The sequence below is a fragment of the Tachysurus fulvidraco genome, chromosome 2 (assembly GCF_022655615.1).
Source record: "Tachysurus fulvidraco isolate hzauxx_2018 chromosome 2, HZAU_PFXX_2.0, whole genome shotgun sequence".
Classification (NCBI taxonomy): domain Eukaryota; kingdom Metazoa; phylum Chordata; class Actinopteri; order Siluriformes; family Bagridae; genus Tachysurus; species Tachysurus fulvidraco.
In genome coordinates, this window is record NC_062519.1 from 9,928,750 (window position 1) to 9,941,599 (window position 12,850).

Below are 12,850 nucleotides of genomic sequence, written 5' to 3' on the forward strand. Positions count from 1 at the left end.
CGGTCTACCTCCAACCAATCACGTGCCACGATTGGTCAGCGCCACGAGACCGTTGTCCGATTGGCTGGAGTATTTGTGGATTCTTGTGCACGTCTTGACGTTAGAAATGTTTCAAATCCACAAGTGTGTGTGTGTGTGTGTGTGTGTGTGTGTGTGTGTGTGTGTGTGTGTGTGTGTGTGTGTGAGAGAGAGAGAGAGAGAGAGAGAGAGAGAGAGAGAGAGAGAGAGAGAGAGAGAGAGAGAGAGAGAGAATTATTAGGAAAGCTTGTAATCATGTGATGGTTAAAGACAAAGTACATTATGTGCAGTGTGTAACATTACAGTATGTGCACAGGGACAGGGACTATGTGCACTAGCAAGCAATACAGACAGCATACAGTACAGGAACTACAAGGGAGAGCCAAAGTTCGGTGAATTAGGCATCCAACCTCTACACAGTCAGCAAACCTGTGCACTTGTGTAAGTGGCAAGGTGACACTATCCAAACATCCCAGTTTACCAAACACTTTATGCCCATGAACTCTACAGATCTTTTTCCTTTATGAAGGAAAAACTATTCATAAAAAAGCGAGATTGCTCAGGTACTGTGGCACGAGACCTTTCAGTGCTTTATAGGTCAGTAATAGAGTTTTATAATTAATGCAATGATTTGACTGGAAGCCAATGCAGTGTGGATATGATAGGAGTGATATGTTCATATCTTCTGGATATAGTTAGGATGTGATCTTGTTTCTGATCTTTTTAAAAAGGTTTTAATAGCTAATGGCATTATCTGAAACATGTCGGTAAGGGATCTAGTATGTAGGTTGATCATTTTAAGGAAGAAATTAGTGACATTTGAGTCTCTTATTTATTAAATTGTTTACTTTTAAATGAATAATCTAAATTTTCTGCCTGATATTCTCAGTATTCGCATTGAAATAATTAAAGAAATTATTGAAATTGCCGAGTTATGCCGGCAAGTATCCTAGAAAGCTTCGGGTGGACACAAAGATCTCCGTCTCTCTGCAGCCCATTAGGTTAAAGAGGTTTGTTCTCTTTCCCGCAGGTAGTTTCCTCGTGGGGGTATATTATGGACTCAGAGCTCCCCAATCCCACGTCACTATTTGACCACCGACTCCTGGAGGAGGGCAAGGAGACGGAGGGGATGAACTAGCTCGTCAACTTATAGAGGAGCCGGATGATGAGGGGGACATTGCCATGAGTGTACAAAGTAGTGAACTCATGGCATTGTCCTCCTTGACATCCATCTCCCTTCCCACCTTTAGTCAAGGAAAGCGAACGTGATATTTATGACGGGAGTCTCCCTTCCCACCTTTCCTTGACTAAACAGCTGGTTCCCACTTTACCAGCATGTGTGGCTGAAATGAAGTGGTTGTGGGACAAGCACATCTCTCACAGAGTGCCCATCAAGGGTTACTCTTCACTAGATGTGAATGAGATGGAGGGGCTTGGGCTTTTAAACCCACCTAAGGTAGAACAATCAGTGGCTCACCACCTGCATCCGAACAGGCGGACCATTCTCTCTTCTTCCAGTCCCACCCTCCCTGTAATGCAGGTAATTGCCAATGAGGTGCTCAGTGCAATTGCACGATTTAGCTTGCAAACTTGAAAGCTTGGAGTGTGGCTTTGGAGGAGGAAGGTGAATCACACATGGTGTGTCCTGTACGAACATTAAGCCAGTATATTAACAAGAATTGATCGTTCAGAAAGAGCAATAAACTATTGCTTAAGACACGAGCCATGGCTTCATCATGGGCTTTGTTCAAAGAAGTCTCGGTAAGAGATATTTGCGTGGCAGCCAGCTCAAATCAAATCAAATCAAATTTTATTTGTCACATACACATACATACAGGGTACGACATGCAGTGAAATGCTTTTCAATGCTTTTTAAGTGAAGCTGGGCTTCGCTGTACACATTCGTCAAATTCTGCAGTCTGGGTGTCACTGTGCCGTCTATGGCTCATACAGTTTTCCAAGTCAGCCCATGAATTTTTTTATTTTTGCCAGGGCTTTCCAGCGAGATGCACTACAGGAGTGGGCTGTATCATTCCCATAGTGAGATAAAGAACGAATGTTTGAAAGAAAACATAATGTTACTTGCGTAACCCCGGTTCTCTGAAAACATAATGAGGTATCTCACCAAATTTCCCTTTTCGCATTACATGAGGGAAGAGCAGGCTTAGATTGTATTTGTAGTGATCACAGCTGTATATATAGGACCCGGGTGGTGAGCTGTGACTTGCCCTGCAGACAGACGTGGTGTAATTGGTGCTTTCATAGTCTATCACGCCTTAGGTGTTTCCCATAGTGAGATACCTCACTCGGGGTTACGCAAGTAACCTTACGTTTCTATTAAGTGTAGAACACTAAACTTATGATCAGTAATCATTTCACTAACTGTCAGCTGGCATGGCTCTCCCTCTGGTTTTGTTATGCCGACTTCTGGGTTGTAAATCGTCCCATTCCCTGCTCTTCTGGGGTCCCACCATCTTCTTTCCTGTCTATGCTATTTAGTCGTGTCTCTTTTGGACCTTCTTCACCACGTGCTCTCTCAATTTATTTCTTATTTCAAATTAAGTCATCTCACCATTCCTGGTTACCGTGTCCTCCTGTTGTCTCTAGGTTCCAGTTTTCTCCTCATATTAGTATTCGTTCTTTGGATTTTCCAGATTTATTGTTGGTCTAGCTGTGGTTTTTCTATTTTTCACCCTGGATTTTGATTTTACATGAAACAGCATGAAAATGTGCCTAAATAATCTGCAGGACTTTCATGATGCATACATGTCAACATGGAAACTCAAAAGAATTTATAAGTAATTCCAATTACAAGTTCCCTCGAACGCAGATTCATGTAATGTCCAACCGTTGTAAGCGTTTTACAAAAAAGCTCCAAACCCCTCGTTTGCACGCACTATACACAATAGTTAACTTAATAATAATTATAAATGTATTTCACCTCCCATCCTTTTGCAATTAGTTCATATCTCAAGTCTTGCTAAGGAATGGCCCAAAGCAGTCAATAATTTATCACAAATTTGAGAAAAAAATCTGCACTTCACACTCCAATCCAGTAGGTGGCCGAAATGCACCTTCTAAGTCTTTCTGCAAACCGCCAATAAACACGGAAGAAGAAGAAGGTTTCACATGCTTTCTCACATCTGTCCGGTTTTTTTAAGGTGTAGTCCTAGTCCTAAATTCTTGCTGCAAAAGAAATCGCACATCGTTAAAACCCAGAGTAGACTCATTTTCAAGCAAAATCGTTGCTTAGTAAAAATGTCTTCTGTTAAAATTGGTACACACAACGGTACTTTTCACTGTGATGAGGTTTTAGCATGCTATATGCTACGTCAGCTACCAGAGTACAAGGTTAACTTTACTAATTAAAAAAAATTGACAAGAATCGTTGTTTGAATAGTTTCATGAATGTTTACCAATTGCTACGTTTTCATTTTTTCCTCCCCAAAAGGATGCTGAAATAATTCGGACACGTGACCCAGTAGAATTGGCCAAGTGTGATGTTGTGGTCGATGTGGGCGGAGTCTATGATCCCAAACAACACCGTTACGACCATCATCAGAGGTAATTTCTGATCATCTACGTACATAAAAAGAGAAAATTGTACTTTTTATGCAATCATAAACGAACACGTGACCAGCATCAACCCAAAGTCTCCATCTCGTCTTCCTTCTTAAGCTTAGCAACAGATGGCCATTTGTCTGTGTTGTAATCACACCACACAGAAAACAAAGAGAATGAAAACAATGGGAATAAATGCATAAATTACATCAGTAGGTATAAAAAGCCTTTTGATCAAGTGTTCCCTCTAGTTGCATTCAACATTCAACACAGATGAAGTGAAGTGCAGACATTGTGCTTTCATACTGGCAGCATGAAAGCACAATGTCTGCACTTCACTTCATCTGTGCTGCTTCTGCTCTGCACATGCAAAAAGTGTGAAACAGGCATCGCAGTTTCAAGTTGAGTAGTTTGAACTTTAACTCAAATGCAACATTAGGTGAAACAATTTTTAGTGCTGTCCCATAATAAAAGAAAAGCCACAGTTGAAAGTATTCATGTATTCATGGCATTTCCTCTTGCTGAAGCCAGATTTTGAGAAAGACATGCTTAAGTGATAATAGCACCATTTATAGCAAACATTGCAAATGACAACACAACCTACAAAATGTTTCAAGGAGATATTCTAACTTTACTTAGTTAATATTCCTCCTGTTTTTCTTCCTAGGTCCTTTAAGGAGACCTTCAAAAGCCTATGCCCAGAGAAGCCATGGGTAACCAAGTTGAGCTCAGCAGGGTTGGTCTATCTTCACTTTGGTCATCGAATCCTTTCTCACCTTACACAGTTAGCAGAGGGAACCAGCCAGCTGGAGACCCTCCATGATAAGGTTAATTTATGTAAGAAACATTAAAATCTATAGATTTAAACATAAAGGAGAAGCACCTTTGGTAATTTAGATATGGCCCTGTTTAGACATGTGTTAAGCATTTGGCAGATACATTAAGCATGCATACTGAGGATTTAATGCCCAAATTCTGCACATTAGTATTCAGACCTTGGACCTAACTTTTGAATTAAACTCAGTTTAGAAGTTGTGTAAATGGATGCAGGGCAGGTTTTGATTACAAAAGAGGCCTGTGATGCATGTATTTGTTATTCGCTATTCTAAACTTGAACTCATATTACAATATTATTAAATATAATATTTTACAATATTATTAAAGCTGCAGGTTGGCTAAGAGTATGACTAAAAGCTAAGGCTTGCCTTATGTGAACCTACTGAGAAGTGTGTTGAATGTGTGGTTATTGGAGATTATTGTATGATGCATGCACATTTATGTAATCTAAATAGTCTAAAATGATTTTTAGAACAAAGATGAAATTAGGACTTAATATAAACCTACCTCAACCATCCATACATACAGTAAATAATGCAGAAAGCGAAGAGGATGAACAAAGAATGAGGCTTATGCAGTCAGGAAATTAAAGAGAAAGATACACAAAATGTTCAAATGTATACAATGTGTGCAGTACAGTTACACAGGGCTGGTGATGTTTTTGTGCCTATGCCAGCCAGCTCTGTATAGTAGTACAGTTCTAGTTTATCCTGAGCCTGAAGACCATAATGATAACCACAAGCCAATATATAAACCAATGATAACCTTGCCAATATGCTGGACCAGTCTGTGGACCAATTATACTATTTTAGCAAGTTCTGTTCATATTGTGATAAGTTTTGGGTAGCCCATGATGGTTTAACGATGGATGAACCTTACTTTAGGAAGTCTGGCCTTACGACCGGGTTTGATTTATTTTAAGTGACCCAAATGATTTTAAACTTTCTATAAATGGCTTTTAAATGATCAATCTGTGGCTGGCAAATTGAAATGATTTTTTTTTCTTTAATTTATATTTAGATGTTCAATACTGATTATAATCATTATATACTGATTATAATGGTGAGGCATTTTTCTCCCACTTACTGTAATTTATATTTCTCAGTAAAAAAATTTCTCCATTCTGCCTAAAAATTGTTGCAGACAGAGTACATCCTCCTTAACAGTATTTCAACAGCATTTCTCAACAATATTAATCTGGCTGTACCCTCTTTTAGCAGGATTGCCGTATGCTCTGTCACATTTCCCCAGATCTCAGTACAATTGAGCATCTGTGGGATGTGCTATACAACAAGTCCAATCCCTGGAGGCCTTACCTCACAACTTGCAAGACTTAAAATCTGCTGCTAACATTTTGGTGACAGATACCACCGTACACCTTCGAAGTTTTTGTGTAGTCCATGTCTCGAGAGGTCACTAATGTTTTGATGGCACCTGGAGGATCTACACAACATTTGGAACGTGGTTTTAGATATGCATACATAGCTATACATTTATTAGTTAGGGATTTTAACCATTTTTACAAATCCTCTTCCCAAGGATGCACATCCCATCTAAAAAAAAATTGCTTCATGTCCACCACTTTTATCGTGTCTAGTAAATTGCAGCGTATTTTAAAGGAGTAGATGCCAATCAAGTAATGCTAGATTTAGTCACTACTTCACTACTCACCCCCCCTGGGGCACTTGCGTTATCTCCCTTGACTGCTGAAGTCTTCGACTCTTTTTATGATGAGAAGATTGAGAAAAACTTTCTGATCTTTACTTCTATCCATACCACCTCTACTCTACATTAACATGATCCCCCTTCTCTTTTACTGCCAACACTAGCAACAGAAGAGATCATAAAATTCATCCTGTCCTGCAATTCTACCACTTATCAACTGGATCCAATCCCTTTGACAATGCTCTAGACCATTGGAGTTTAGAGAGCGAGGCCTTGACTCCATACTGGGCCAGGTGTGTGAGGGGGACATTGGGGCATATACAGCAGTCTGCATCTTTCTAGAAAGCAGAATGCCATGTTTTAACTATAAAAGGATAAACAATATCTTCATTTAACCCAGATTAAATCGTCGAAAGTCTGTTTCTTCATTCTTTGCCAACCACTTGGTCCAGCCTGCTATGTTATCCAAAAAAATTTAACCATAACCATGATTATATATCCAATCATGGGTAGTTTGTTTAGAGTGGCCACTTCCACCCATTATTACAATTCACAAACACAAGACAGACATCAGAGTTAGAGTTAGGGCCTTTTTACACCTGGTCACTTCATGTGTTTTCTCTGATCTGATAGCTATCTGATTTGTTAAAACTGTTCCATTTACACTAGGATTTATATCCGTCTCTAAACCGTTTCGGAGGGCATTTACACCTGGTCTTTTTATGGTCGGATAGCTATCAGATCACAGAAAACGCATGAAGTGACCAGGTGTAAAAAACCCCTATATTGGCCAGTATGAACAGCAGGACAGATTTATCTTTAATGCTCGCACAACCTCCCGGCAGGTGGGGAGCAAACAAACCTCCTGGGGAACAAAACTTTCACTACAATGAATCTTAGCTATGATTAACAGCTCACCAACTCCTTTCACTTGTTCCTTAAATGATTCATGTTTCAATACTTCTTAAACAGAATGATCCTGATAGAAACACTGCAAGTTTGATGAGTGTGTTACAGAGTGCACGTTTGTTACTCAGCACATGTTGAACAGAACAGAAAGAATGTTCAGGCCAAAACAAAACAAGATCATAAAAGTCAAAAAGACGTGTTTTCATAAATGTTTGATTCAATTTTTCGGTCTTTTATAATATGCTGTCATATGATGTCCTCTTCTCTTTAAAAAAAAATACAAAAATGAGAGCATCACCTTCCAGAGTGTGCTGCATACTGCACATAAAGGCTGGATTTTCCCTTAAATGTAACCCATTGTATATTTAATTATATATTGTGCTTGGATGTCCAGTTTATTGACCATTACAAAAGATATTTTGGCTTATTACTAATTGCTTTATGACTGCTGACAAAGTCATTATTTGACCCACTGTTTATTGCTGGGGTTCTGCTAGATGTTTTCATTGCACACGTTAAAATATGCAAAATTATCTTAATCTACTGTCTGTTTTTTCTTCCAGATGTATGAGAACTTTGTGGAGGAAGTAGATGCTGTGGATAATGGAATTTCTCAGTATGATGGCGAGGCACGTTATATTGTCAACACCACTCTTAGTACTCGAGTCAGTCATCTTAACCCATGCTGGAACAGTGATTGCCAGGACACAGAGGTTAGCAAGGAAAATGAAAAATCCTTTGTGTTTTAAAACTTTTATGAAATATGTTAACAGTACATCTTGGAATATTGTTAACTTTTTTGTTTTTATATGTAATATATTTTGCATTTATGTGTGTGTGTGTGTGTGTGTGTGTGATATATAGGAGGGTTTTAACAAAGCCATTGCCCTGGTGGGAGCAGAATTCTTAGACCGGTTGCAGTACTATCAAAATGCATGGATCCCAGCACGAGTGATAGTGGAGGCTGCTATTCAGACAAGGCATCAGGTAACCAAGATTTGCAATAATGAATTTCAATGCATAATGCTTTATCTTATGACAATTTTGGATTGTTTAGGTGGATGCTAGTGGAGAGATTGTTTTGTTGGATCAAGGTGGATGCCCTTGGAAAGAACATCTCTTCTTGCTGGAGAAAGAACTTAAACTGGATATCCCAATCAAGTTTGTGCTCTACCCAGACCAAAATGGGCAGTGGAGAGTCCAGTGTGTACCAGCAGGACATAATACCTTCAACAACAGGTGAAGTTCAGTTCACTAAAGTTGCTGGATTTTGGTATTGTTAGTGTTGAAATGTTGGCAGTGACTATTTATATTTTATTCCGTTAGAAGTGTGATACATCTTTTAGATATGTATTTAGAGCCGTCACCTGCAGATTTGTCAAGCTAGTTTAAATATATATTATTTTAATACAGGGTTCCCGCAGGGTCTTAAAAAGTCTTAAAAGCATTGAATTTATTAATTTGGAAATAATACCTTAAAAAGTCTTTAAAAGTCTTGAATTTTGATGTCTGGGTCTTAAAAAATGTGCTGTATGTAACTTCTCCATATTGTAATTTTCCTCAAAAGTTTCATTTGTCAACCACGATTATTTTGATTAAATGATGTAGTATAAAAGAGTGGCGGAACCAATAATTGAGAACACAACGCAGCCCCGGGTCACCGTACAAAATACTGCGAACACGCGATGCCTTCAGTACAGGAAGATCACGTGCTACGACACAACACAACAAGAAAGGAGAAGCGTGAGATATTAATGAAAATCTCAGCATTCCACAGGAAAGGTTGACTGACTCACGCAGTTATATTTTTAAAGTTTGTTTTTACATTAGCTAGCTACCAATTTCATTCTGAGGTTATGGGGAAATGTTAATTTAATGAAGCGTGGCTGGATAAAAACTCGTTTCGTCATTGGTTAAAACCAGTGGACAACAACGTTTTTGAGGCGTTTTGCACCGTATGCAAAAAAGGATTCAGCTAGGTACTGTACAATGGGAATGAAGGCATTAGAGTCTCATGCCAAGTCGTCCAAACACATAAACACTTTCAAGACATAAACAAACTCCTTCCATCGCCTGCGTGTTTCAACCTTCTAATGTTAGCCAGCTATCTGCTAATGTGCCTGAAGTGGCAACAGGAGCTAATGTTAGCCAGCTTGCTGCTAGTGCCGCAGACCCTCCAGCTATGGCCACAACTAGCTTGGATCTGCGCACAGCTTTTAGGTCCACACCAACAATGAAAGCCGAGGTGTTGTGGACCCGTGACACAATCGCTAAACACCAGTCCTACAATGGAAATGAGGGTATCTCCGAGCTTTTCAAGTGCATGTTCCCTGACTCCGACATCGCTAAAACGTTTACTTGCGGTCCCGACAAAACAGCTTACATAGCCAAGTTTGGTTTAGCTATCCACATCAAAGAAGACCTGGTGTCCAAAGTCAACAAATCGCCGTTCGTTCTTATGTTTGATGAGAGTCTCAATGCGACTACGAAAAACAATATTTTTCACACTGCTTGGCTTATCTTTTACCCATTCCACATTTCAAGGATTCAAGGATTTTGTTTTCTTTGCTGGTAGGGACGTGAAATAGGTATTAATTTTTTATATAAATGGTCTTAAAAAGGTCTTAAAAAGACTTGAATTTAACTGGAAGAAACCTGTAGGAACCCTGTAATACTATTGACATCAAGATCTGGCCCAGTCGACACATAGGACAGCACTTATGCACATGTGGTTTGACAGACCGAGAGAACAGATTACTAGATTTGTTAAAGACATATTCGGTTGTTAAAATAGTAGTTAACAATTATTATAGCATAATTAAAAGAGAGAGCTAGAAGGTAACGCGAGGGTAAAGCATCCTTCCACACTACTGTCAACAAACTTGAGTAATCACATGGCTGTCTAAGTATCTTAGTTTCCCCAATTGTGATATTGATTTAATCCATCTGCCTCTAAATTTAGCTTCAAGTTAATTGTTAATCCTGGAGTTTCACATACTTTTGCAATGCACAGATATGTAATTTTAGATCATTTTCCTCAGTCTTTTTCTACTTTTAGGGCTTGTTTGAAAAACCTGAAAACATTTTAGGTAGAAAATTCTAAAGGGTTCGTAAACGGTCATGCACCATTGAATGTCTTCTTACTTCAATATAAATAGCCCTCTTCACCCAAACCCAATCTAAACAATATAGTGCTAATTACGTGTACCAGCTGAAGTGTAGTACTCCACTTCCTATTACTCATATTGGAATGAAATGAGACAATGACCACAAATACACCAGAAAATTTATATTGAATGGTTAAACATGTAAAAAAATGTTTAAAATGCCACGTCTAGGACACCCCATTGAAATGATGAGCAGTATCTAAAGAGAGTTTTGTGTAAGTAAATGCCCTCAAACATGAATAGAAATGATGATGTAAAGAAAAGTGTGCCAAAATCTTTCTAAAAGTATGAGACTTATTAATCCTACAGAGAATTTTTACTGTTGCTAAAGTTTTGCCATGTTTCTGAATTATAGAATGTACTTATGTTTACCCAGCTGTTTGCTAAATGTTGCTTTACATTTTGTGGAAATTTAAATACGTTGTCGTTGCCATAGCCTGAGGTAATTTTTTTTTCAGTTTATAGAAGTTTATAAGGACCACACAGCTACATAAAAGTATCTCTTACCTAAAATCAGAATTGAAGGCATTCTTTCCTTTTTCCATAACTGTACATAAACAGGCAGTGCTAAGCAAGGACGTCCATTTTTTTTATTGGGATAAGCATAAAGATGATTATGATTTTCTCTAGTTATTTTTCTGGGAAAGCTTTTCACTAGAATTTTGAGTGTGGCTATGATTTGTTCCAGTTCAGCCACAGGAAATTATGTTGAACTGTTGTAACTTTACCAGTTGTTTATTTATCCACTTATTACACAGGCTGTCACTGCCGGAAGAATGGCGTGGGCTTAGGGACAATGCCTTGTCCCAGTTCAGTGGAATCCCTGATTGTGTCTTTGTTCATGCCAGTGGCTTCATTGGAGGAAACAAAACCAAGGAAGGAGCTCTTGAAATGGCTAGAAGAACCTTGCAAGCTTCTTACAAAGCAGAGAACAAAGCAAGTGGTTGATAAGGCAACTTTGTTTTATTGCATAGTCTCACCTCTGCAAGTTTATCCTTAAATTTTCTAAAAATGAAATGTTGTCTTAGTCTGCATTTACATTGTTTGTTCAAATCAACTCAAAAATAAAATTTAAATAATCACTGAAATTATCTCCAGACTTTTTTTTTTTGTGAAATTATTTGAAATCCTTCTAGATGACGGTGTGAAATGGTTAGCTGTTAACTTGAAATTGAAGTATGTATTGATGTATTAATATAGTGTGACTCCCTAATGTAATTTCCAACCACTAGTCCAGGGGTCGGCAACCCGCAAGTGGCTTTTTCCCTGTAGATTTGGAAAATACATTTTTTATTTAAATTTATTTTATTTAGTTAGTTTTTAAAAAAATGAAATTCTCAGATTATGATGCTCTTACAACATTAAAATAAACCGTGTTTAATTTTTTTGTCGCTCAAAATATGCGTCATAACTGCCGACTTGCGAAATCCGACTGCAGCCAGCAAGTTAAAATTTTGATGTCATGAATACGAAGAGGACTCAATTAGACACTGAACATTTTATTTGAACGTAACCTTCAACCCAGCATCTTTTTTGTTCAGGTTAGTTCAAAATATTTTTGTTTGCTTGCAGAAATAAAATTTTGTTTACTCGGTAGCAGTCCATTGATTTCATAAATGCAACACACTACAGTTTTTTCTATACTTTCCATAAAGGTAAAAAACGACATATGCAGTTATCTTCATTTTAGATGTCAAAAGAATTTTGTGGATTCCTGTTTTTTTTCTTTCTGTTTTTTTTCCAAATCTCTCTTTGAGTGTTTGAGGTTGCTGACCCCTGGCCTAGTCTATATGATTGGTAATAAGTTGCAGGTTAAATCAGTAAAGTCCTTGTGAAAAACATTGTAATTAGAATAGAATAACTTTATTCATGGTTTAGGACCAGAGTTTAATTTATTGTATGTACCTACAGGTGCTGGTCATATAATTAGAATATCATCAAAAAGTTGATTTATTTCATTAATTCCATTAATTCAAAAGGTGAAACTTCTATATTATATTCATACATTACACACAGACTGATATATTTCAGATGTTTATCTCTTTTAATTTTGATTATAACTGACAAATAAGGAAAATCCCAAATTCAGTATCTCAGAAAATTTGAATATTACTTCAGACCAATACAAAGAAAGGATTTTTAGAAATCTGGGCCAACTGAAAAGTATGAACATGAAAAGTATGAGCATGTAAAGCACTCAATATTTAGTTGGGGCTCCTTTTGCCTGAATTACTGCAGCAATGCGGCATGGCATAGAGTCGATCAGTCTGTGGCACTGCTCAGGTGTTATGAGAGCCCAGGTTGCTCTGATAGTGGCCCTCAGCCCTTCTGCATTGTTGGGTCTGGCATATCGCATCTTCCTCTTCACAATACCCCATAGGGGTTAAAGTCAGGCGAGTTTGCTGGCCAATTAAGAACAGGGATCCCATGGTCCTTAAACCAGGTACTGGTAGCTTTGGCACTGTGTGCAGGTGCCAAGTTCTGTTGGAAAATGAAATCTGCATCTCCATAAAGTTGGTCAGCAGCAGGAAGCATGAAGTGCACAGACAGTGTCAGAAGATACTATTGATTTCACACAGCCAGACTTTGGAATTTTATCCCAGTCTTTTTGCGAAAAAATTTTTTTTTTAGGTCATCCAACTTTTATTGTCTGACTTTTCGACTATGTATCCAATCTGTAAGTTCTGAAATCT

The 12,850-nt window shown here is 38.1% G+C and overlaps 1 protein-coding gene across 1 annotated transcript; it reads left to right on the forward strand.

The window, feature by feature from the left end:
- Positions 1-3,106: 3,106 nt before the first annotated feature.
- Positions 3,107-11,245, forward strand: myg1 (myg1 exonuclease). Its single transcript, XM_027165352.2, has 7 exons — positions 3,107-3,369; positions 3,470-3,582; positions 4,247-4,406; positions 7,554-7,703; positions 7,855-7,977; positions 8,048-8,229; positions 10,916-11,245. The coding sequence occupies exons 1-7, from the start codon at positions 3,148-3,150 to the stop codon at positions 11,103-11,105; spliced, it is 1,140 nt and encodes a 379-aa protein (XP_027021153.2). The 5' UTR covers positions 3,107-3,147; the 3' UTR covers positions 11,106-11,245.
- The last annotated feature ends 1,605 nt before the right edge of the window (positions 11,246-12,850 follow it).